The sequence below is a fragment of the Manis javanica genome, chromosome X (genome assembly GCF_040802235.1).
Source record: "Manis javanica isolate MJ-LG chromosome X, MJ_LKY, whole genome shotgun sequence".
Lineage (NCBI taxonomy): Eukaryota > Metazoa > Chordata > Mammalia > Pholidota > Manidae > Manis > Manis javanica.
The window spans coordinates 99,352,354-99,379,029 of NC_133174.1; the positions used below are offsets into that span (position 1 = coordinate 99,352,354).

The following is a 26,676-nucleotide window of genomic DNA, read 5'->3' on the forward strand; positions in this document are numbered from 1 at the left end:
GAAATGTGTCAAGTAATCGCTAAGGATTTTTCTATCTAATTTCATGTCCTTTCTTAATTTTCTTATAATGAGTATGCATATGCTCTAATGTGGCACTGTCTCCACACTTCAGAACCAGTTCCTCACCTCTGATTAAAGCTCTCCTCAACACACAAGACCAAACTCATTTTGGCTCAGATTCTGATGATTTCTCATGCCCGCACATGTCCCTGCACCCCCCAACCATCTGATTTAGTGCTGTCTGTAACTGAATCCCAGGGAAACTGTGTGTAACCACAGCCCTACGAACCTTACCATGCACATCTCAACACTTGACTGAGCATGCTTGCATGAGACAGGTGTTGCTAAGGCCAAAGTGCTTGAGCTATGAGGGAGAACCTAGAGATGGTATCAAAAATGCCTCTGTGGACACACTCACCGGAATCCCATTGATGCCAAGAAAACCAGGAACTCCCATGGGCCCCTAAAAAAGGAGAAAGGAGAAGAATGTTAAGAGACAATCCAATTGCTCTCCAATGGGCTTATACATGTGATTCAGGACCTAAGTTGTTAAGAAGTGTTTTGTACTTCCCTCTCCACATTATATGACCTTGCTTCCCACTCCAGTTCCAAGTGACCACATGCCTCTACCAAAGGTCTCAGACATGTCTGTGTTCTTCTCTTAGGTAATGTGGTTAAGATCTAAAATTAAGGCTCAGTATTACATGCTGCCTTGACATGCAGGAAAACCAGGAGGGCCTCAAATGCAAGTTCCTCTCTCCATTCTGCTCCTAGAGATAAGGTCTCCTTATCAAACAGACCATATACAGTTTTTTATTTCTATTCCCTGCTGGCCCACTGAATTATTCAAACAAGCCAACCACACCCTCCCTCAGGAACCAAGGGGCACTTCACCTCCTTGACACTACAAAGTCTGCCTCCTATAGCCCCTTCTGGTTCATGCTGCTCCGGAGTGCAAGCCTTGTGTGGCCCTGTGTGGTGTGTGGTATCCTCTTTCCCTGTGCTGTAAGAGTATATGATCAATAAACTTGTTGTCCATCTCTTCTGTCTTGTGGCAGGTGTCACGTCTTTGGGTGGGACTCCTTCCCTTACCAATGGGGTGAGGAGGAGGTGATTAAAATCAACAGGAAACAACCTGAGCTGCTAAATTGAGCCAGCCGCCACTGAGACATGATCAGTCTCCTTTCTTGCACCTCTTTCCCTGTATTTGTAGCCCAGATTGCTTCCCAGTCTTGCTTGTATTCGTGACCTCTATTGCTCAGCTGATTGGGCTTCTGGCCCAAGCCCACATGGCTTTCCAACCACAGTGAACCCACTTGTTTATCAAGTAGCTAAAACATGTACTTTACAGCTTGTTTGCTGTGGAAGTCTCTCCAGAAACGGGCTGATCATAGCAGCACACATAACCCAGCCTGTTTCTTATTCAAGTATGTAGCCTGGCACCAAGGTATTCAGGATTAGTATTGTTCTCACAAACGAACAGAAAGGAGATCTGGAACCTTTCACCTTCACACATGTGGCCCATGAGTCAAAAGGAAATTCAAACTTGGGTGCTCTTACCTTATCTCCTTTTGGTCCATATGATCCCAGAGGGCCTGGGGAGCCCCTTTCCCCTTTCAACCCTGATAAACCACTAGGGCCAGGAATTCCTTGAGGACCTGTTGGACCTTGAATTCCAATTGGTCCCGGTTGCCCCTAAGATGGACAGGAGTACAATTAATCAATAGAGGACTTAACATCAACACTTCCCATTTTCCCAGGCACAAAGAACACTGTCATCACTTTACAAAATCATTTTGGCTTAGAGATCTGTGAAGCATGCCAAAGTTCCAGACAAGGATCAGAAAAGGCTATTTTAGAGGCTGCTAAGCTTATTTGGATAAAATGTATTTTATAAGCACATTTAATAAGATTCATGTGCACCAAGACCCTTCAACTCTGTGCTTCTTAGGAGATTAGTTATTCAGGCTGGATAATATTGTCCTTTTCCTAGTTAATGCCAGGCCATCCATCAGATTGTCAAAATAGTGAAAGAACAGAACACTGGAGAGCATCATGACATTTTATAACTCACGTCCAAATGGCCAACCACATGCTTACAGTGAAGTCCAGAAATGGTTGTGCCTTCAGAACACTGCTCAAGGGTCCAGAAAGGGAAGAATTCAGAAACAGGCTGACCAAGGACCCCAGGACCCTATCATTGCAACTGGAAACAGGTGCTTACAGGGACACACACACACACACACACACACACACACACACACACACACAGTTTATTTGCTCCTTCCCCAGCCCTCTCCTCTTCATCCTTCACCATCTTTACAGAGTTGAATGTGTAAAATCCAAGAAGCCTGATAATTTCCGTTAAGTATCAATTATGATAGCAAGAGGGAGCAGCCTGAGGATTCTGAAGGCTCTGGTTATAAAGTGTCTGTAACAATTAAGTCTGAGAGTTCAGGCTGACATTTCAAAGCTAACTGAGATAGAATTAACTCCAGCGGGTACAACACAGGCAGGCTAGTCTATCATTTAGAACAAGTCAGAGTAGTGCCTGAATTTTTTTTTTTGACAGAAAAGTGAAAATCGCTAGTAATGTGCATTATCTCTCAGAGCACACAACACCGTAACATGTAGAAAGCCTATTTTCATGTTTCTCATCTCCACCTCTTGGCCCCTTTCCTGACTGCCTGCAATTTCCTACAGATCTGTGAAAACTCTGAGAAAAGCCCATTAAATATGCCCTTTAGAGTTCTCACCTTCAAAGTTTACTTTTTAAAAGGCTGAAAAGAGGGCAGATGCTTTCTGCAGCAGTGGTTAGAGGCATGTACTGGACACTCAGGTGGCCACCAACGGTGCGGGGTATTTGCAGTAGAATTTCCAGTGTCAGTCTGACCCACAAAGACCTAGGACTCTTGCAGAAAAGTAAAAGATGGTCTGCCTGAGGAGATGCTGTTACCACCCACTACCGCTCCACCTTCAACACCCAGCATGCAGCCTACAAAGGGTGCTAAGCTGTAGACTGTTTAATGGGCTTATTTCTGGGAATGGTGGGTGGCACATGAACTCTCACTTTTTATGCTTTTACCTCCCATCATTGGAATTTGTTTACAATGATTCTGTTGTTTCTTACTCTTGTAATTTTCTCTTATATATGAAACTAAAAAGAAAAAGAAGAAGCTTTGTAAAAACGAGTGCTGAAGTGTTGTTGATTAATGAAGAAGTCTAAAATGTGGGCCCAGCCTTCAAGACTGATGTACACAGAACCACAGTGAACAGCACGGGTCTGGAACACAAAGAAAGGGTTGGCCATGGAGGGTTGGTGGAATGCTTACATTCTGTCCACAGCTTGGGGAGTCATGGGCCACCCTGGAAAGGCTGAGTGTGCCCCAACTGAAGTGGGCCTGGGAGGCAAGGCGGAAAAGTGGAAGACTTGATGTAGTAGGAAATCAGAACCCTCAGAGGTTTCAGGGTGAGTGTGGGATGGAGGAAGGCAGTGTTTTAGGGCTGAAACTCATCAACGAGCATTCAGGAGAACATGTGTGTGTCAGCATGAGGCCAGGGCAGCTTGCCTGAGGCTGGAACAAGGGAGACAGATAAGAACCAGCTGTTGGGAGGAGGGGATGGGGTGGGGGTGGGAGTGTGGGGGCAGGATGGGCTTGGCAGGGCCATGTCATTACTAGCAGAGAGGATGCAGTCAGGGCACTGAACGCTTGGCCCAAATCTAAGCCCTGCCCGAAGCTTTCACACATCAAGGGAGGGGAGGTGGAGAGCACAACAAACCATTGAACTGAGAGACCACATTCTGCTGTGGCCCAGTTTCCATCTTGGTCACATCACTAGAGCCTGAGCACTGCCTGGCGTGGACACATGGGCTGGCACGCTCCAGCTCTGGTCTCTTGCCTTTGTGAACACGTGCTCAGCAAGAGTAAGCAGGAAGGCTTTGGACTGAGGCAATTCTAGGGCTGGACTTCACAGGAAATCAGATACCCACCAGAAAAGGCAGGTTCCATGGCCTGCTCCTGTTCTCTTGGCTGGGAAGACATGCTGAATCTGCCCCAGCTGCAGAGCCAACTCCTCTGTTCCAGCCAGACAGCTTAAAGTGAGTCTCCTAAAGAACTCATGAATTCTAATTTTTTTCCAAAGGGGCACTGGAAATGGCACCCCTCAGAGGAACATGCATGTCTGGGCTGGCCCCAGCTAGAAACTTCTGAGATTGACATAAGGGCCAGAAGGGCCTGTGAGGATGTTTCGAGGCCTTTGAGTCACTGCGTCCTTAGCAGGGTGCCAGACCCTTCTGGAGCCTGAAGCCATAGGATATGGGACAAGGAGTCTTCCCACCCATTGAGGTCCTTTCATACAGTGGCACAGAGCACCGTGAACAAATGAAGATGGCAAAGAGAATAAATGTGAGACACAGTTTCTTTTGTGGGTCATCAGCCATCTCTAGATATGCTAACTGTGTGGTTACAGCGTATGACTTTTTTCCCTTATTGCCAATGAACAGGGCTTCTGTCGCACTGCCCAGTGTACTGCTGAAGCTTAATACTAAATTGATGATGAACTGCTTTTCTGTTGTTTTCTTCCAAAGCAGCTATGGATGGCACTTTTCATAATGACCAGCAGAGGTCAGTGTGAGAACATGGCAGTTACAGAGAAGCAGGTGGGTGGGTGGGCCTCTCCCACTACAGAGAAAAAGAAATCAAATCAGTGTCAGAGAAGTCACAGAATGTTCGAGCAGGAAGGCCCCTTAGAGACCATTTCCACTAGGTTCTGTTTTGTGCATGGGGGAAAAAGGAAGCCTAAAGAAGGGGAAAGACTCGTATTGATCACATAGCTGGAAAGGAAAACAACATGGGACTCAAACCATACTGCCTGCTGCTAGTGTGTGGCTCTTTCCCTGTTTCCCAGTGGCAGATGTCCTAGGGGGTCCTTAAGGCTGCCCCCCTACCCCAGGCCCGCCCATGGGACTGTCCCCATCAGTAGGCTGTGGCAGCCAGATGCTCACACATCATTTCTCTCTTCCGAGCTCTGATCATTTCACAGAATCAATATGAAACACCATCACTGTTTGGACTGCTAGCAGAATTTCAATGGGCTTGGACCAATGCCCTGTCCTGATACGTGTCATTTATTTTGGCAAATAGATTCAGACAGGGCAGAAGGGACTCCTCTGAGTCTTTCCAACAAGTTCTTGGGTCTCCATCTGCTCTCAGATTTAAATATGCACATCAGGGTTTAATTCTCAAGAGAATAAGCTGGGACTTGTACTTAAGGCCAGAAACTGCAGGCTCAAGACTGCAGCCCTGGCTGGCTGCCTCCTGCTGACCATGCTGGGTTTGGGTCAGTATGCACTCTAAGGTCACCTTAGATCAGACCACACCCACAGCTCTAGCCCCAGATAACTGGGGTAACAGACCCAGAAATGAGTCTACATATGAAGTACAGAAGTCTGCCCTTATCCATGGGGGATATGTGCCAAGACTCCCAGTGGATGCCTAAAACCACGGATAAGCAAATTCCATATATACTTTATTTTTTCCCACACGTGCATACCTGTGATAGAGTTTAACTTCTAAACTAGGGTCAGTAAAAGATTAACAACAATAACTAATAATACAATTATAACAATACACTAATACATGTTATGTGAATGTAGTCCCTCTCTCTCAAAATCTCTTATTGTGCTGTACTCATTCTTCTTGTGATGATGAGAGATGATAAAATGTTTTCATGATGAGTTGAAGTGAGGTGCGGGACATTCGCATTGTAATGTAGCGTTCAGCTACTACTGACCTGACCCTAAGTCAAAAGGGGGATCGTCTGCCTCTGCCGCACAGCTGACCGTGGATAACTGAGACCACAGGAAGCAAAGCCACGGTTAAGGGGACAGCGACTGTAGTACAGAGGTGCGGAAATAGTATTTAAGAATCTGAAAAGCACATGCCTCAGACTAGCTAGGACTGTGAAACTGAGAGGGGGCTGCCTTTTCATTACCAGGCCTCTCTCTGTCTTTTTACCCTTCCCTCAAGCTTTCAGTGTCCTTCTCCCCATAAAATTAAAATTTATTCCTGAGGAAGAATCTAAAACTCATTCCAACTGAGGCATAAATGACTGACAACAACTTAGAGCTTTACTTCTCCCCAGGGGGGATTTGTATTTTAATGGAGAGCAAAGCATTAAGCTAGGGGATGCAAATGATATCTACAAAGCAGAGAAAAGAAAAGGGCGTGCACAGGCTTTCGTAAGGATCCAGCTCTACTGCGGGAAGTGGTGAAGTGCTGTTAGGTGGTATCATGGTGCCGGCTTCGAAGTCAGGACAGACCTGGAGTCAAATACCCTTACTGCCATTTAATGGTTATGTGATCTTGGGCAAATGACTTAATCTCTCTGAGTCTCTAAGGCTCCATGCAATAATCGTTCTGGTATAGGGTTATTACGAACATTTAAGCGAGTTTATGTATGTATGTAATTAATGTAAAACCTCTGGCAGATAAAGCATGAAATTATCACTTCCCTTTCCTCTTAGGTATCAGTTTTGGTACAAGGGAGAAGTTATGATTGCGTACAGAGTGCCCCTTCTCTCAAGTGGGAAATGCACAGACATCATTGAGAAACTCTCTGGGGCATAGATATGTGCCCAGGAATGAATGAGCATGTGCCAGAATCCCACATCTATAACAGCATTTCCCTTCTTATTTAGTGCTTGTGTCCTGGGTAGCCTTGGCGCATGTGGCTCTTCCAGTGTCTGCCCATTCTCCTAAGGGAATCTCGTCTACATGCTAACGACTCCCCATTCTGAACCTCCAGCCCAAATTTCTCTTCTCAGTGTGCCAGATACTTATAGCCATTGGCTTAGCAGGCTTCTCCACCTGGATATTCCAACCCAAACTCAATACAAGCAAAGTTGAACTCCTTCTCTTCTCCCCCACCCTATTCCCTAAACCAGCTCCTTCCTCCTGAGTTAATGGAACTAACTCAGTAAATGGAAGTCCATCTACAGTGCTGATCAAGTGTGGGTGAAATTGCAATAGTTCCAGAATCTCTCGCCTGGCCTTAGTCCATCTCCCTATCAATAAGTGTTTACAAGGGGAGGGTGGAGAAGTGAGCGCAAGCCTGGTGGCGAAGGACAGGGGAGAAACGGGTGAGCGAGAGTGGCGGCCAGAGAGGCTAACAGAGTCAGGCTTCCTATGAGCAAGTAACTGGGTTTCTCCCACTTTATTTTTCCCTTGACTGATTTTGGCTTCACTGGTTTCACTGATTTATCCACCCCAGGCTGGGAACATGTTTTCACCCAGAGCTACATCAAGCCAGAAACCCAAGGGTCCTCCATGATTTCTCTCTTTCCCTCAACTTCCACATCTAATCCAGCAAAGACTAATCACAGCGAGGACTGTCAATTCCACCTTTAAAATATAACTCAAACCTGTCCACTTCTATCCTCATTTCTCCGCTCGAGTGTTGCCACAGCCTCCCACTTGGCCTGTCATCCTCTAATTTTGCTTAGAATCTTGCCCCAGGGCCTCTGTACATGTCTCTGCTCTCCTGAGCTCCTATTTGTCATTCAGACTCTAATCAAGATATCAGCTCTTCCAGGGAGGCTTCCATGATTACCCCCACCCCACAGTATGGGCTAGGTTGCCAGTTTGTCTCTAATCCCCAACAGACTGAGCTCCTTGAGGACAATGCCTGTGTCTTACTCCCCACTGAATCACATGTGCCTAGTACACAGTAGGTGCTCAGTAACTGTTTGCTCAATGGATGGAGAAATGAATGAATGAATATACACACTGAAGAGCCAGAGGCCAGGTACAACCACAATATCTTCTTCGGAAGTTTAGATAGCTGCACCAGAATGCAATCAAGAACCATCTGATCACAGAACCACAGAAAAGAGACCTGCACAAGACTTAGGAAGTCATCCAGTTCAGGATGGAAAAGCTGAAGCCCAGAAAGGGAAAGAGACTTATCAAAGTTCATACAGTATCATCTCTAGACATATCACGAGAGGATGGAGTGGATGGGGCATTAAGAGCAGAGACACAGAAGCCAGTAAGGAGGCTGTAACCTCCTGGAGAGAAATAACCTAACAGTGAACCAGACTATGTTCATGGCAGTGCAGACAGGGAGAAGACAGATCTGAGAGATATTTCAGGAGGTAAAAGTGATAAGACCTGGTGCTAGATTGGAATGGGTGTGTAAGACAGAGGGAGGTGTGCAGAATGACTCCCAGGCTTCTCAACTGGGCTACTGAGTGCATCTCTTCACTGGCATGAGGAGGCCTAGGGAAGAAGGGTCTCTGGTGGAGGATGGGGAGTTCACCTTTAGAGACATGGGGATTAAGAAGCCTGGGGACCATTTAGGGAGATTTCAGCAACTGTTTCTCTCACTAGCTGGAATGTCTGAGAGAGCAGGGAGCTCAGATGACTTTTTCTGGAGATGCAGTATCTAGCGGTAGACACTCAAAATATAATTGTGGGGAAAAGCTAACTGTGAAGCAAATGAAAATACAGAAATAAATGTGCACCTGGGAACTTTGAGAAGGGCACCCTCACATCTCATTAGCTAGGGACAAAATTATATTAAAAGGCTTTGTTGTTATCCTTTAAAATCTCTTGTGTGGCCTTTAGAGAAAGGGGAGCAGAGATCCCTGACCTCCAACTTAGGGACTAGGTGTCTTGAATTCTACAATTTGTCCTTACTTGCCAACTGGAATTCCCATCTAGGCTATGGGACTGGGGCAAAGGGGATACAAGAGCTTAACAGCCTGTGGCCTAAATAGCTGGGGTGGCTCTCCTAGCTGTGAAATAAGCAGTAAGAATGAAACTAATGATGACACCCCCAACGGCAGAATGCTGGACACTTCAGAACCCTTCCTTTTGCCTTTGGAGGGTCACAACACACCTGTGAGGTAGGCTGAGGGCACCAAGCTGCAAAACTAGCCAACTAGGCTTGCTGATGTCATACAGCTGGTAGGTGGCAGAGCTGGTATCAGAGCCTCCCAACCACCTTTGTGGAGACAGCCCTGCACAGAGCCTGTGTTCCCAATCTCCTAGTAACAGTGCTGATGGGCTAGCACTGTCCGCAGGAGGAAATAAGGGACAAAGAACAGATCTAGAGTACGGCAGAGACAGACTCAGATCATACAGATATACAGACCCATTCTGTGGCCCATGAAACCATGGATCAGCCTGTTAATCTACAATATTTGGCAGCAAGGGCAGTGACCTTGCCTATCTATACTCCTGGCAAAAAAATAGTTGATCAGTGTCTAGCAAAAGGTGAAGCTCCTCGATCCTCAGGGTCTGTCACAGCTAAGAAGTAGTATCAGAGGCTCGCCCTTAACACCCAAATGAAAACACATTTATTTTCTACTTCTTAAGCTATAATCAGTGTTTGAAACAGCTAGCCCAGGCATGAAGACATGCAGCTACATGTTTTGTTTGCAATGACACACATACCCATCCCACTGGCTATTGTCAGTGTATTGAAATTTTCAGAAAGACACCTTCCAGAGCGACAAAGTTAACTCTTGCTAGGCATTACTCTTCATCCCTCCCTTCTTGCTGTTTATACATATTTCTCTTCTAAAACATAATAGTGACCTGCTTTTTACCAAGCACTTACTAAGTGCCATCTCCTTTAATCCTCTCACAGCCCTCATAAATGGGTATTAGCATCACTTTACAGATGACTAAGCTGAAACACAGAGAGGATGAGGAACTTGCCTGAGGTCACACATCAAGCCTTTGGTGAAGCTAATATTGTGGATACTAAAGCCTTTGCTTCTTCCCCGAGCTGCATTTCCTCTCTGCTTTGAACAATGCTCTGAATATAGAAACCCAACCTGAAGAGGGACAGTAAGAGCTCCTCTGGGCAGAAAATGTATTTTCTTTGACCCAAACCATTTATCTCAATGTGCCCAATCTTTTCACTGGAACAGGTGCCATTTAATAGAAATTCACTTAATGGAATTAATAAATTAAGTCATAAAAGATACTTTAAAGAATGGCACTCTAGAACTTAAAAAGATGCAGGATTTCTTCTCGTTTCTCCTTGTCTTTCTCCTTCTTTAATTGTTACACAGTTAAAGTGGCCTCCTTAATTGTTCTGTGGGCAATGGACAGTTTACTAGGATTCTGTAGACAAATTGTGATATGGTATGAGCCTCTAATGCTAGCATATTAAATTAGGGGCAGAAAAGAGAATACAGGCACAGCATACTAATTTGATGATCATTGTGTTGGGCAGAAATTGGAGAATTTTGTATTTAAATATGCTGTATTTTCCCTTGCCCCTAGGGAATGCTAATAATTGTTAAAATAGGATGAAGCAGAGATGGCTGCCAGATAGAGGCAAAAAAGTTGATGAAGAATTTTCAGGTCTGTCTTTTCTCTATAACCATTCATAAAACTATATCAGAAACCAGAACAAACTTTCCTTTTGTGATAAAATTAACTGGAAAGTAGAAGAACCAAAAACCAAATGAAACTTTAAATATGACCAATAGTTGGCTGTAAAAATAAAGAACAACCAAACACTTTGGTAACCATTACCAAATAGTTGAATGAGCCCCCAGTCCCCTTCAAATGGGAAAGCAGTCTGTACAAAGGGCCCCAGTGTACTACAAAGTGTGCACTGAGTTTCCAGACTGCATGAGAAAATAAATACAGCCTTCTTGGGATGACTTTAACCTAAAACTAATACATGGATTGGATAAAACTGAAATACTTCATTTGCCATAATTCTGTTTTCCTTGTCAGAATTTAGGACAACTTGTATGTGATTTGATGGCACAGGCCTCCTGAAACCTTCTAGTAAACTTGGATTCATGCTGCCTTTGCCCCTCAGAAAATTCTCCTGTTTAAGGAAGACTCTTAAGATGTAGGTTCTATTCGCTGCTGTTAACTTTCCTACTGTACAGCCTTGAGAAAGCCAAGTGATCTCTAGGCTTTAGTTTCCTCATTAGCAAAATGGGGCTATAACTTGCCCTATTTCCTGGGTTGCTTTGAACCTCAGGTGAGACAACAGTTATGTGGAAAGGGGCTGAGGGTTCATTCTATTGACAAAGCTTTGCTTTGGGGGAAAAACTCTAATAGCCAAAGAACCAATTAAAAAAACCTCTTTGCTGGGCTCAAAAGGCAGTAAGCTCTTAAATGAATGTAGGTTTGTGAGGAGGCACTTTCCGTAAGAAAAAAAAAATGAATGAAAGGAGGAATCAAATTTAAAGCTGAGAAAGGTGGGGACAAATTGACTGTTTAGCACAGGATTCTCATTATAGGTTAAAAATTGTTGGACTTACACAATTATCCTATAATTGTAGTTTAAAAAAACTTAGCTTATAAATACAGAGAACTGGTGGTTGCCAGAAGGGAGAGGGTTAGGGGAATAGGCAAAATAGGTGAAGGGGATAAAGAGGTACACACTTTCAATTATAAAATAAATAGGCCATGGGGATAAAAAGTACAGTGTAGGGAATATAGTCAATAATATTGTAATAATTTTGTATGGTGATGGATGGTAGCTACATTTATTGTGATGAGCATTTCGTAATGTATATAAATGTCACATCACTATGTTGTACACCTGAAACTAGTATATTATATGTCAACTATACTTCAGTTAAGAAAACCATAACATGGAGATGTTTCCATATCAATAGTTAAAAGTAAAATAAAATACACATTTTAACTACAACGTAAATCCACTCTTTTTCTTTTAGTTTTGCTAGCAAAGCATAGCCATAATTTTATAATAAAAATCAAAGTGAAATAGGACTTCCAGAAATTCACTGGACAGCAATTGTGGCTGTAGTGTATCTATTCCTTTAGATGAGGGATACCTGGGGCATTTTTCTCTGATGTAATAAATTACACAATAAATATACTGTATAGCCTTTGGTTTAATACTGAACCGATGTGAGCTGATTGCTTGTGGATCAATGTTGGCTTCCCTGAGTCTCTGATGAGAAGTCATCAAGTTTGAGGAGTGGCAAGTAACATGGAGTAACCAACTATTGCTCCTCCTTAAACAGGAGAAAAAGAAGGGTAGGATCGAACAAATCCCCCTATCAGCGACCCCTTGCCAAAGAACTCAGGGAGCTCTGATGGGGAGGGGAGCGTGGGGAGGAAGGGACACACCTTACACAGTCTCAGCGCTGTTCTCCTGTACACCCACATCCCTGTACTCATTTAGAACCAGACGAGTACATGTATTTATACCCATGCAGATAAAGAGATACTCATTCCAACCCAAACAAAGCTGCCCACAGGCACAGTAGTCGGCTGAAATGGCAGGACCGGCTGGTACCCTGGCATAGCCCGCCATACACCTCTCAGCCAGCCATGGATTTGAATTCCAGAAGATGGGATGACTTACAGCTCCCCTCACCAACTGTTTGTAATCGTTCCTATGGACAAACAAGTAAAGTCATCTGCATGGGTAACCTGCAGACCAAAAGGAGATGGGAAGGGGGTCTGGAGAGCAAGGCCTCCACATTTCTGACATAACTGATATATTTTCCTTTTACATCATGGACAACTGTTGACATAACTGATATATTTTCCTTTTACATCATGGACAATTGGAAGCCAAAGACGAAATCAAACTCTGGGGGCAGGAAAGGTGGGCTGTCATGGCAGAGGCAGCTGTTGTGCGGGTGAAAAGTAGAAGGAAGCTCCAGAGCCATTAGTGGCATCAGGAATAAGGGCTACAAGGTTGCACTGGAGAAGTGCTTCAGACTGCCAAGTGTTAGCACATCCATGATTCCATTTAATACACCTAATAACCCTATCTTCAATGTACTAGAGAAAGTAATTGAGGCCCAGAGGTTACTTAACTTTTCATGGCCAAAGAGCTTATGAGTAGCAGAGCCAGACCTTTTTATTCCCAATCTAGTGCTTTTTCTGCTGCTCCCTTTATAAAGTGACAGGTGAATTCTAGTCAAAAATTCCCACTAAAATGTCATGTAACTCCACCTAAAACTCTGGCTCTGGACTTTATTGAATCCTCCTGATTCTTCCCTTCATCCTTTTTGCTGCCAATGGCACCTTTATGAACCAGCTAAGTAGATGCACAAACGACAAAGAACTCAGGTCAGTCTACTTGGTCCCTTCATAACTCATCAATTCACTAAACATTTATTGAGTGCCTACTATGCACCAGCCATGGTACCACGTGTTAGGAGCATAGAGGAATGTACCATGGGCTCTGTCCCTGAGTTCTCAGTTCAAGTCAGAAAGATGAGTTATGTACACACATGAGGCAGAGGAAGGCAGGATGTATATGATTCTGAACCCAACCAAGGACTGTTAATAGGTTTGTCTTGGAGAGAGAGGAGGGCCTTTTATTCCTCCAAACTAGAGAGTGGAGCAGGATGCATAAACACAAACATCCAGAATAAGTTTTGGTAAGAGGCAAGTGAAGAAAGTCCATTTCAAATTTACCTCAATTTTCTCAATAAATGTGGGAAAAGAGATCACACAGAGAGACAGTGAAGGTAGCTGAGGGTAAGGATGACTGGAAAAGTCTGGAAGGAGATGCATGGAGGACATGACAGGAAGTCAACTGTTAGAAAAGTGTGAAGGGCTGCCAAACAGCCCTGAGAGCTCCGCTGACAATAGGGAACATGTTTTTGTGGTGGAAGCTTTCTCAAACAATATTTGGCAGCCCAGGAGCAGGAGCAGGCAAAGCTGGTGGGGTTTTCCAGGGCTGTTTACTGGCACATACATCAGAAGTACAGGGGGTGAGGAAAAGGGATAGGTCCAACTGGAGGACATGCGAGCATTGTTGACATAACTGATCTTGGGGTCCAGGCTGGAGAGTGAGCCGAGGGGATCTAGCAGTTCCTGATAAATGATTTACTAGACAATTTGGTCTTGCTCAAAGTGAGAAGTCTGAACTAGCTATAGATATGAATTACGTATAGCATTTGGTACTTGAGTCAATGCTGTCAAGACAAATCTGAAGCCAGAGAGCAATGTGGGGATCCACATGTGGAGAAAATCCACCAGACTATTAGCAATGCCATGCCACACCTACCCCGGACTGAAGACCTTGTACCTTGGCCTAGTATCCATCCCAAAGGGAGATGGTTTGGGCTGATGAAGAGATAATGGTGCCAACTCCAAAGGCAGAGTCAATGGGCTGTGCAGGGAGGAAAGAAGGTAGCCCACATGTTCACAGCTCACTGTGGTCAGAGTTCTTGGTCATTTGTACTTTTCTCATTGACCTTCTTCTTAGCTTTTGTCACTGCTGAACACTCTGTTCCCTTCTGGAACCCTCCCTTGGCTTTCAATGTACTCTACTATGGGCTCTTCAGTCTTTTATCATCTCACAGTCCTCTTCACTGGACCTTTCCCTTCTGCCCAAAGGCTATTGCCTCTTTCTTGGTGATTTCATCTATCTCCATAGCTTCCACCACCTCCTGACAAAGATGAGACGCTGCTCTAATTTATTTCCCACGTCTTGTCAGTTTTTCAGGTCCATGTTCATCCCATTCTTATTGGACCCCTTAGGGACCAACAACCACAGCCTAGCTCAATCACTCATTAGCTCTCACTTGGATAATGACAACAGCCTCTGGAGTTCTTTCTGCATCCAAATTGCTGCAATCTATCTAACAATCTGGACAGTAATCTTCCTAGATCTTATCCTATTGTACCTCTGCTCAAAAACTAAATCACTTCCTATTATATACTTTCAAAATGAAACCCATATTCCCTCACCAGACATTGAAAGACCTTCACCATTCAGCTCCTACCCGTCTTTGCAGGCTTATTTTCCACTAAACATCCTACCTGCCCTAGACTCAAGGTATAACAATTTCCTTGCTGACATTTAAATCCATCCTGTACTTTCTCAAGACCTGGCTTCCAACCAGGTGGTTTCCTTGCCAAAAAAAAACCCCTCTTCCAGAACTCTCCACCAAGGCTCTATCGTTTATAACTCAGCTCAAATCGGACCTCTTCCAAAAAGACTTTTCTCATTTCCCTAGTTGGCGTTATTGTCTCTCTTCTCATAACACTTAATTTTTGTTTGTTTGTTTGGAATTCAGCTGTTGAGAGATAAGTTGATCACATCCCTCCATTTATGGCAAAATATCATTATTAGTTGATATAAGTCCCCTTTTTATTATTTTTCTTCATTCAAAGCTCCACTCATTCTTTTCCCCTCACCATAACCATCTCTAATGTATCTGATGTAAGTTGTAAGTCCAAAACACATATATAGGTTGGTGCATGTGTGTATTTCAATTGATGTAAATATTTTTGAGTTATAGATCTTATTCTATTTTTTACTTTTATGAGAATATTTTCAAGATCTAAACATATTTGCACAACTATTTTATTGCTTCTAGTCCTTGTTAATATGTACAGTATGCACTCATCACACTTTACATATATATCCCTGCCACCAATGGACATCTAGTTTGCCTCTAATCCCTTACACAAATGACTCTGTGATAAAAAAATGATTTTCTGATAAATATCCTTATAAGCATCCCATTTGAACCATGGAGAGGTTCCCCAGCATGCATACTCTGGAGTGAGGTTGCTCGGTTGTAGGAATATATATATTGTTACTATCAGTAACTATCATATTGCTCATTTAAACTATACCCATTTACACTCTTATCAGCAAAATATGAGAATTCCTTTTTCTCCACATGCTCACAAACAGCTGGTGTTGGCAGACTTTTTAATTTTTGTCAGTTGGATGAGTACAACTTGGAATCTCACTGTTATTTTAATTCGTATTTCTCTGAATATGGTAAGATCCATCATCTCTTCATATGCCTGTTAGCCAATCCCATTTCCTCTTCTGTGGGTTGACCATTCTGTGAATATGTTTTGCCCTTTTCTTTTCCTACTGTGTTTTCTGCCCTTGTTAATTTACCAGAGTTCCTTGGACATTCTAGATATCAATGCCTGTCAGTTTCAGATATTGCAAATACCTTCTTCTAGTCTATCATCTGTCTGTTAACTTTGTGGTGCTCCTCACTGAATTAGAAGTCTTAAGTTTGATGTAGTAACATGCACGATTTTTTTTACATTATGTTTTGTACTTTGGAGTGTTATTTATGAAGTCCTATACCATTTCAAATTATAAATAAATTCTCCTTCATTTATAGTTTTATCTTTCACACTTAGGCTTTTAATCTACATGGAAGTCACCTTTTTTGTGTGACATAGGGTAATAATCCAACTTTATTTTCCTCCATATAGCAGTGCTTCTCAATCTTTTTTCTGTCATGGCATAGAAGGAATATGGTAGTATGTGCTCAGCATAATATGGTAAACTGATGGAGCTGCTTAGGGCCAGAGGTGGAGGCCACCAGTGCGGGAGCTCTAGCCACTGTAGGTCCTGCCTGGCCATCCTAAGGGTCAAGGGGATCAATAGCTCTATACCCCTTTAATCCATTTGTGGTTTTCAGTGTGACACATTGATTGGGAAACTCTGTTACATGGTGATCCACTTTTCCCAATACCAAACAATCTGTCCTTTCCTTGCTGTGAGATTGCATTGATCTTATTATCATCTACTTCTGAGCTGTATAGTCTATTCCTCTGGTTTATTTGCCTTTTACTGGGCCAGTCCTACAGTTTGATGATGATGTCTTTGCAGGCCTGTCTTACACTGTAGAAGGGCAAGTCTCTCATCTGTTCTGTTTTCAAAATCAGATATCCTTAGACATTTATTCTATATACATTTTAGAATAAGTTTTTCAAGTTCTTTAAAATATCCTGCTGGTATTTTGATTGGAATGACCTTTAATTGATAGATTTGGGAATAATTGACATCCTTATGATCGAGTCATTCCATCCATCAACAAGATGTATCCCACCATTTATTCAGGTCTTTTACATGCATTAGAATTCAAAATTTTTATTGTAAAACATCCAATTTACTTTTTGTTAGGTGGATTATTAACAAAAAAAGATAGGTTACAGATTTTCCTTTTCATTGTTACTGTGAATGGTAATTTTACATACAGACCTTTGCGTGGCTATTATTATATCAGAGTGTGCATTGAACTATAATTCTATGTCTAAGGCCTTGTTTCCCTAAGTGGGCTTGGAGCATCTAAAGACAGGCCTCTGGTTCGCCTTTCTTTCCGCTGGTGTGCTTTGCTGGAGTACATGCTCACTTAATATTAGTTGCACTGAATTGAGGGGACTGTGAAGTACTTCAGAATGCTTTGGAAATTACTATGCATGTGATTCTCATTTAAAAATAAGTTACTTCAAATGAGTTACTGGAGGGAAGAGAAGGAGGAAAAAAAAGATTACTAACTAATGTATAGTTTTGACTTTTTGAGCCATGTTAATGTTTTATATTGGAGAGGGAAGAAATCTCTGAAACGGAATAGAAACCAAAACAAATGGAGTTAATTGTGGTAGATAATAACTGAGAGGGGACACACAGAAGATGTTGGGGTGGTGATAATGCTCTGTACTTTGATCTGGTTGTTGATTACATGGGCATGTTAACTTTGTAAAAATTCTTAGTGCTGCACACTATGATTTGGGCACATTGTATATATAATATATAATTTAAAAGTTGTAAAAAGTAAGGAATGAGATATATTATATGAGATTCACAAGTAATATAAACGTATATAAAGCAGTATAGGGCCTGCACACAATAACATCTAGTGTTTACTGTATGTCACACAGGTGTGTGTGGTAGCTCATAAGGATGGTCTCATTTAATGCTCAGAAAAACCTATGAAGGAGGTACATTATCATCCACACTTTGTATACGAGACAGAGAGGTTATATTACTACTCACAGTCATATAGTTGGAAAGTGGGAGAAACCCTATTCAAACCCAGGTTTTTGTACTCTTAAACACTATGCCGAACTGGCATTCAGTAAATAGTACTGTTATAATCCACTGAGATATGTATATATCATAGTGAATATATATTATATATCATAGCTTAGAACCCTGAAAGCAAAGTGCTCTCCCACCAAGTCATTTTCACAGTACCATATCATGGTGGGGGGGCTCTGTTGCTTCTTAACTACCATCATTTCTAAGGGGCTCAACCTGGAAGCTCTGGAGAAGAAAAGGGTTGTCAGATTTTTTATTTCTTTCACTGCTCCTTCCTATCTCATTTCACTGCTCCTTCCTATCTTGTTTCCAAAATGATAGGCCCAATAGAATCAATTTTTTCTTTTTTTCTAATAAATATTTTATTTTGGAATAATCTTAGATTTATAGAAAAATCACAAAGATAGCAGAGAGTTCCTATGGAGTTCACACACTCCATTGCTTTGTTTCCCCTAATAGCTATTGTACATTATCAAATCTAAGAAATTAATGTTGGTATGATATTATTAACCAAACTCCATATATTATTCTGATTTCATCAGTTTTATACTAATGCCCATATTCTGTTCCAGGATCCAAACTAGGACATATCACCACATTTAGTAAAATGCATTAAAATTTTAAGATCATAGTAAAAGGCATAACATAGAAGTTACCATTTTAACCAATTTGAAATGTACAGTTCTATGGCACTAAATACCTTTGCGTTGTTGTGCAACCATCCTGACCATCACCAGAACTTTCTTATCTTCCCCAATTTAAACTAGTAAAATGCATTTTTTACCACAACAAAGAAAACTTGTAGTGGAGCGAAAGACAAACACTTATACCACCATGCAATTAACAACTACGTTGTAACAAGACCAGACAAAGAAGTTGATTTATATGGAAACCATGAAAACATCTAAGTATGAGCAGTACATATAGGAAACAGCTATCTAGATTGGGGTAGTGGTAAACCCTCTTAAACAAAAACGTTGGCAGCAAAAAGCTAAGCAATCCATCTACATGAAATCTGTAGCCTGAACAAGAAGCTGCAAACGGTTTTGAAGGAAGATAATTCTGTGAAACCAATCCAAAAGCAAATTAATCACCAGGGAGAAAAAGGGGACTGTACCCGTTTTTGGAAAAGAACCTAAAACCGGTTACTTCATTCACTGCCTGGCAGGTACCCAACAATGTATATGGCACCCATGTAAATGAGCAGACCTCGGCACACACCGCCTCATGTACTGTGAATCACTGAGCGATTGTCAGGAGACTGCACAGTCAAGCACCTGGTATTGGAGACAATCCTACAGTATGTAAAGAGATCACATAGCTATTGTTGAGAGTGCCTGACTATATAAGAAAGAGGATTCTCTAGAGTAGAAACATGTTAGATGTCCTCAATCGGCGCTTCTCAAACTGTAAAATGCATATAAATCACCATACAGGGATACCCGGTTTACAGGGATCCCATTAAAATGCAGGGTCTGACTCAGTAGGTCAGGGGTGAGACCTAAGATTCTGCGTGTCTCACAAGCTCCCAGGTGCTGCTGATGCGGTTGATCTGTGGGCTGAAGTTTTGAGGGCAAGGCTCTAACTTTGTAGTTCTCAACTTGGCTGCATATTGGAATCTCTTGAGGGGCTTTAAAAACTGCTGATGTCTGAGTCTCATTCTTAGAGAGTCTGATGTAATTAACTCATTTATCCAATGGACTGAACTGTGTTACCCTAAAATTCATATGTTGAAGCCATCACCCTCACCATGTGACTGTACTGGAGAAAGTGTCTTTAGGAGGTGATTAAGGTTAAAAGAGGTCATAAGGGTGAAGCTCTGATCAGAACTGGTGCCCTTATAAGAAGAGGAGGAGACACTAGACTTCTCTCTCCACCATGTGAGGGCACAGCAAGAAGGTGGCTGCCTGTAAGTCAGGAAAACAGCTCTTACTAGAACCTGACCATGCAGGCACCCTGATCTTGAACTTCCAGCCTCCAGAACTGTAAGAAAATTAATTTGTTACTTAAGCCACCCCAGTCTATATTTTGTTATGATAGCCCAAGCTAAGTTGGGCTGTGGCCTAGGCACTGAGATTTACAAAATCTCCTCAGGTGACTAACGTGCAGCCAAGGCTGAGGACCTCTGTCCTAAATAGTAGTTGAAGTGAATGCAGCATTGAAGTTGTGCCATCCTTGCAAACACAATAGTTACTGCATATGCTTGGAGAAACCTCAGCGCACATCACTAATTCATTATTTATTATGGGAGAGACTAGAGCTCCTCTCCTGGTCCAACAATTTAGTTATATCCATCAAAGACAAGAGTTCCCTACCCAAAAAGCTGGGACAGCTTATGTGACATTTATTTTTTTTCTTTTAGTTGTCTTCAGGAGACAGGCTGTGGACAATGGCATTATTTGTATTTTCTGTTTGTGGGTTTGTGGACTTAACCAAGACATATGATCCTCTTATCTGAATAGGCAAATGGGAAGTGTGAAGAATGAGCCCTTTAGATAGGTTCACCAACATTTTTTGCTTCCTGTCTTGCCAATGGCTTTTAGCCCCCCAACAAGTTCACTATAGATTCAATGAGACCGAAAAAAAATGATAGTGGGACATTCTTGGGGTGAAGAGGTTTATACCCAACTTTATTCCCACGGTGGCCGGTCAATCACTAGAATCCCATCCACTCAGAGCGAGTCTGCATGCAGCAAACGGGTCTCTGCCTCTGGGCCTCTCCTCCCCTGCAGCCGTCCTAGTCTCTGTCTTTGGCGCTGCCACCACTCCCGCCTCTGCTCTTCTGGAGCCTTGCAGCAGCCCGGAGCACTGGGCAAAGCTCTTTATAGAGTCAATAACAATGTATTGCCTACACATGTGTAGTGAGCAAGCCAACCAGGGCCAGGAGAGAATCCTGGCCACAGAAACCTTCACTTTTTCCACACTTCCTTCCCAGGAAAATGAAAGGAGAGCTATCAAACTCTTCTCTACACCAGACAAGGCTGTGCTGCTGTAATGTGTTATTTAGTGTTCACTATTAAGCAACATTCTCAGAGTGCTCATAACCAACACTGAGTTCAGTCAGAAAAGAAGAGATTAAATTTGAAAGACTTTTATAGCAAAATCAAAGGACTGAGGGAAATGAATCACTGGTTTTTGTGGTTCATCTACTGTGCACTGGTACCTACCAATCATAAAAACATGCAATTGTGAGTTCAATTTGATTATGCTCTGCTTTTTGGGAGGCTGACCAGTAATATCATAATTCTCCATGTCCCAGGCCACCTGGAAACACACACTAACCACTTGACCTGCTGAATGGCATGGCTGTTGATCAACTGATTTACTGGGCAGCCCCTACTCATGGAACTTTCACTAGATTGTTGTGAGGAGATTGAGGAGAATTTTCAATGGAAAAGTGCTTTGAGAAAGGATTCAATACTAGGTGAATATGATCAGCATGGTGATCGGGTCATGAGAATGTTTGTGTTGAAATGATTAGGATGACTAAACTGGAGGCTGGTTCAATTGTGCTAACCACCACTCCTTTCCCACACGCAGATAATCAGGAAATAATAATGAAAGTTCCTAATGGCTTCCCTGAGTCCACTCTTTTGCTAGTTAACTTCAGGCACTCATCCAGAAAAGAGCCAATTTTGAAGGCACCAGTGCTGGGTTTGACCCCCAGCAAAGAGATGTCTGTTTCCAGACACCATTCAGATGTTCCCTGGCCACATTAGCAGAGAGTACAAAGATATTCTTGAGGGACAAATCACAGGTTACAAAATCTCTCAGTTAAAGACTGTTCTTTAACTGTCAGAGAGTCACTTTGCTAGGGGTAAAATCACAGAAGAAAATACTCCATCAGTACATGTGACAAGACAATAAAAAAACTTACAAATTTTCCCAACTATCTTAGAGAAACAGACTATTTTAGCAGACAGGAGAGTGCATACACACACACACACACACAAACAGGTCAGTCCAATAACACTATGATGCCTTTGGTGCAGGAAGCCTCCTTCACCAGTCTGCATTTTGACCCTCCCTATCTTCAGACTTTCCCACCAGAATGCTCCTTGCTGTGAGATGTTTATTTGTCACTAATTAGCTCAGTTAAATGGTACACTAAGCAGAGGGAACACCATATTATTGTAAGTATTCACAGGAGTCCCTCTGAAGGAACACTGGGTCCAGTGGGTAAGACTGAAAAGCCTTATGTGCTCAAACCACCCCTACTCACCCTGGAAAAGCTGTGGCTTATTGGCCATTGTCTTCTGCATTTAGCAAAGCAAAAGCTCCAGAATGCTGAGCTCAGTGTGAAAGGGTTTATTTGCCATAGCCACTCTGACAGGACAGAGGGTTGCCTATGACATAAGTTTTTGTGGTCATCTGCATGTGAACCACCTTAAAATAGGGCACAGACTACATATTTCAATATGTAGGTGAAATTAGTGAGTAAACCTTATGTGGGGAAATGGATATTCCTATGGCCAGGATTCTCACCTGACCCTAAACTACTTGATGATGTAATTGGCCTACTGCTAGGCTAATGCTCCCACATCCATTGTTAATGAGCTATTATTGACTGAGTCACTATATAAAGACCTCCGCCAGGTGGAGACAGAGAGGGAGGTGGATTATGAACCTGCAGACTGCTGTACGCAGACGTGATTCTAGTGCTTGACCTACTGCCATGAGAATAAAACCAGGTATAAACCCTTTTACCCCAGTAACATTCTGTTGTCACTTCTTAGTCTCACCAAATCCTCAGTGAACCTGCCTAGGGCTGAAACCCTCAGGTGAGACACCTTAAGACTCTGTCCTCAGAAGGCACACGTTTTACATTTTAGCAGAGGAAATAATGTGGTACTTTGGCTACTGTCACCTGGATCCAGCATAGGCCCCGGGGATCCGAAGAGGGAATTCAAACTCCACAGTTTAGTGTAGTTCTGGGCTGCCACTCCAATAAATTCTAGATTTCTTAGCAAGCAAAAGGCTGGCAGAGGATCCAAGAACTGAGAGGTCAGTGAAACCTTTTGACAAAGGTTCAAACTAACATTTTAATAGACTGTACAGAATTACCCAAGAGGGAGATTAACATGTCAAACCCAAGCTGTTGCTATCTCCAGTCCTTTTTCCTCTCTGTTTCCATGGTACTGATCACTTTGTGCCTCTGAACAACTAGGGGAAATAATTTTCTTTCCTTTGCTCTCTCAAAAGAAGTCTGGGACCACTAACTACTCCATCTCCATTTTCTTCAATTCTTTCATGAATGATAGTGCCACATCTGAGTTGGAATTCAGTTGTGTCGCCCACTAGCACCTACTATCTGTGTGATCCTGGACAGGTAACCTCTCTGTGTCTTCATTTTCTTATCTTCAGTTTGAGGTTAACAGTAGTACCTCCTTGTCTGAGTTGTTGTAAAGGTTAGAAAAGATAATCCATTTGTATCAGTAAAAGTTCTTGACTGCAAGCAACAGAAATCAACTCTGAATATATTAAGCAAAAGGCACTTACTGGGAGGATACCAAGCAGAGATGGCAAACTTTTTCTGTAAAGGGTCAGGTATTATATTTAATATTTTAGGGTTTGTGGGGCATACCATGTTGTAAGTACTCAACTCTGCTTTTGTAGCACAAAAGCTGCCATAGACGGGACAATAAGTATATGCATGAGTATAGCTATGTGCCAATAAAACTTTATTTGGAGAAAAAAGTAAGGGGAAAGATTGTTGTTTGCCAATCTGTGATACAGAGACTTCTAGAACAGAAGAAAGGGTGAGGAGACTTTGGAGTCCAGATGGCAGGAGCCATCTGGGCAGGTACCATAGCCACAGCCACTGACTGCCACAGTGCTTGAATTCTGTCTTGTCATCTTAGCTTCAGTTTCTCCAGATTGAAAGTTGCAGGGAAAGTATCCTGTTGGCTCAGTATAGGTCCAATGCCCACACCCTAGCTACCTAGGAATAGGCAGAGGAGGTATCTGGCTTCCACAGTGAGAGGTGTAGCCCGATGCTCCCTGTAAGAGTCATGAAATGGGGTACTCTTTCCAACTAGAAAAGGCCTTTTGGTACAGAGTGATTTAAAAAATGACATATAGTCACTATGCCCCATAAAGTGCTTGGCACAGTGCCTCACACGTCCAAAGCTCTTGATGGATTTAACTATGCTGCTGTTGCTGTTTATCATTATTATTATTAGAGCACTGGCACAATGCCAGATCCATGGTGCATGCTCAATAGATGCCAGTCTTTTCCTCTGCTCCACCTCCTTTCCTCTTCCTTGTGGATTTCCCCATAATTCACTCCCTACACCTCACTGTTAAGAAGAAGCAGGGCACAGGGCTCAGGGGCACAGATTCTGGAATCAGGGCAGGCTTCTTGGTGGAAGTGGGAATTTTCCTGGAGTTTTGAAAAATGGTTATAATTTTCATATGGAGGGAAGCAGGAAGAGGTATGAGATACTGCTTTAAGGATCGAATCAAATTTTCTCTGCTCTCCACTCTAGTCTGAAGCTGTTTTTTCTACCCTTCTGTCTGCACATACATTATAGGCTCATTTCCACCTTTGGACCTTGGTTCATGTGCTTCTCTTTGCACAGACTGTCCTCTTCCTGCTTCCTGATTGATCCATCTGTTACATCACTACAAAACTCTCTGGAACACTCATTATGTCACTTAAGCAGATGGCTCTTAAATGTACATGTTGCAGATTTTCTTGACTTATCTCCACCAATCAGAAAGCAAGCTCATTAAGGGAAGGCTGGAAATGTTTTCCATATCTGTAGAGGTCCTAGCACAGTGCTAGAACTAGTGCTTACTAGACATTTGCAGAATGAAGACAAAGCAACAAACTCCTTGGGATATACTGGGCTGGAGAATCCTCTGATGGTTTTACTAATGGTAAGTCTATTGGTTGGCAGCTAAATCAACTCAGGGACTCTTTAGGACTTGCTGATGACCTAGAAACCAGATGTCAAAGGGCAAAAAGCCTAAACAAACAAAATTTTATCCAGTCACCCCAGAAAGTTTTATATTTCCAGTTCATTTCCCCAGGGGTCCCAATTTTCTGTTGAGGCTAGTTTGATAGATGTATTTGAGAGAAAAAGTATTAATGACTGATAATGTATTTAATGCCTGACCCCATCTGAGGTAATGGCTGCACTCAGAGACCTTCAGTGGAGTGATGAATGATTGTCAGTATATAGGCACTGACAGGATTGGTTAGGAGAGCTGGGCTTGGGATTTCCTCTTGTCCTTCACATCACACCCCAAAATGATCAGGGAGAAAAGGAGAAACGGAGCATCAGGGTTTTTCACCACACAAAGAGGGGCAGTCCTTGTCCAAGGTCAGAGTAGGCACTAGAGCCCTGTTCTCTGCATTCCTCCGCCTTCCATGACCCTCTGCCTCCTCCTTTTCTGGAGCCTGCAGTGTAGATATAACATACAATCCATGATTAAAATGCCCTCCATTGCACAGTTCAATGTAGGTTACAGTGATATGAAAAACAGGGAGCTTGAAATCCTTCAAAATCCAAGTAACTCTAGATTTGAGGCTACATTTATTGCAATGGGTCAACCTCCCTCAGGCTGTGGAACTGTGCAAATGAAACTCCAGGAACACAGAATGGCATCCCATTTCCATCTCTGTTCATCAGGAAGTCCAGAGGATCAGAGAGAGAGCCAGCTGCCCCAGCCAGGAAATCGTAAATTTCCAAACAATTTCCAATTAGCTTTAGAGTATCTGCTCTTTTTAGAGCACTGCCTTTTACTTCTAGTCTCTTGAGTGGTGGGAAAGGAGCTCTGACAGCTGGAGGCAAAAATTAATCCCCCAACAACTACTTAAGAAGAGGACAAGTGAAAAATCAGCTCTAGGTGTTTAAAACTTCCCTCCACTACAAAGTGGCAGATGTACATGGGCAAACATCCTGAGATGAACTCTTTACCTATCTCAGTTCTTCCTGGCTAAAGTCTATGAAATAATTAATTCCAGACCCCTTGTCATCACTTCCATGATCTAGAGAAGTTCACGGGCATTGATGACAAGGCTGTCAACCTCTCCCCAGTGCTCCAGTCCTTTGTGTGCATAGGCTCCTTTCCAGTCTGCTCAATCTCTGGGCGACAGGGGCTTTTGTCTCCCAAATCCCTCCCTCTACAACACAATCGGGGCTTAAGTGACTCCCTGGGCCAGTAGAACCAGTCACAATGTACCACGCTTCCTGCCCTGAGAGCCCAGAATTCATGACCGTGCAGATAAATGAATTATACACTTGGCCAGAGATTAAGCCTGGTCCTTTGTACAACAAACTCTGAGGTCTGGGGGCAGATTTGACCTGTCAGGATCTGTGCTCATTTCTGCCTTGATGAGAGGCAGAGCAAAGCGGTCCTGGCTGTAAAATCCCACACCCTGGGGTGTGATAATCAGCAAATTGCAGACAAGGAATTGGCTTTTGCCTGATTCTCATTGTCCAGGGCCCCTGATGAACTGTTCAGTGGCTGGCAGGCTGTTTTTCTGACTCCAGATGGCAGACGCATCTCTTGCCAGGCAAGCCGAGGAAGAGGAGTGTCCTGAGCTGTGGTGCCATCTCAAAGGCCAAATGCCCAAAGCTAATCTACCTAGGGAAGAGGCAGGAGGGAAACTTGTGTCAGAACTCTGCTTCTTTGGCTTTAAACCCAAAGATTTAGGAAGAGATGGGAGACTGAGATAATCTTTGAAACAAGAACCCCCCCTAAATTGCCACTTCAAACCCACTCCTTAAAGTGTCAACTGAGTAGCCTGTAAATGTTGAGTCACTTAGACCTGACATCTTCAGATTTCCAGGGGCTTTTGTATGCCAAATGTGAGCCGTCTGTCATCCACAG

At 42.9% G+C, this 26,676-nt stretch overlaps 1 protein-coding gene across 3 annotated transcripts in view; it reads right to left on the reverse strand.

The window, feature by feature from the left end:
- The window catches only part of COL4A6 (collagen type IV alpha 6 chain), a 257,980-nt gene that overhangs the window by 61,343 nt on the left and 169,961 nt on the right, over window positions 1-26,676 (reverse strand). For all 3 annotated transcript variants that reach the window (XM_036991397.2, XM_073227970.1, XM_036991394.2), the window contains exons 4-5: window positions 1,561-1,695; window positions 419-463 (exon numbers count right to left, since the gene is read on the reverse strand). In XM_036991397.2, the coding sequence (XP_036847292.1) occupies window positions 419-463; window positions 1,561-1,695 (180 nt within the window). The remainder of the gene's footprint in view (window positions 1-418; window positions 464-1,560; window positions 1,696-26,676) is intronic.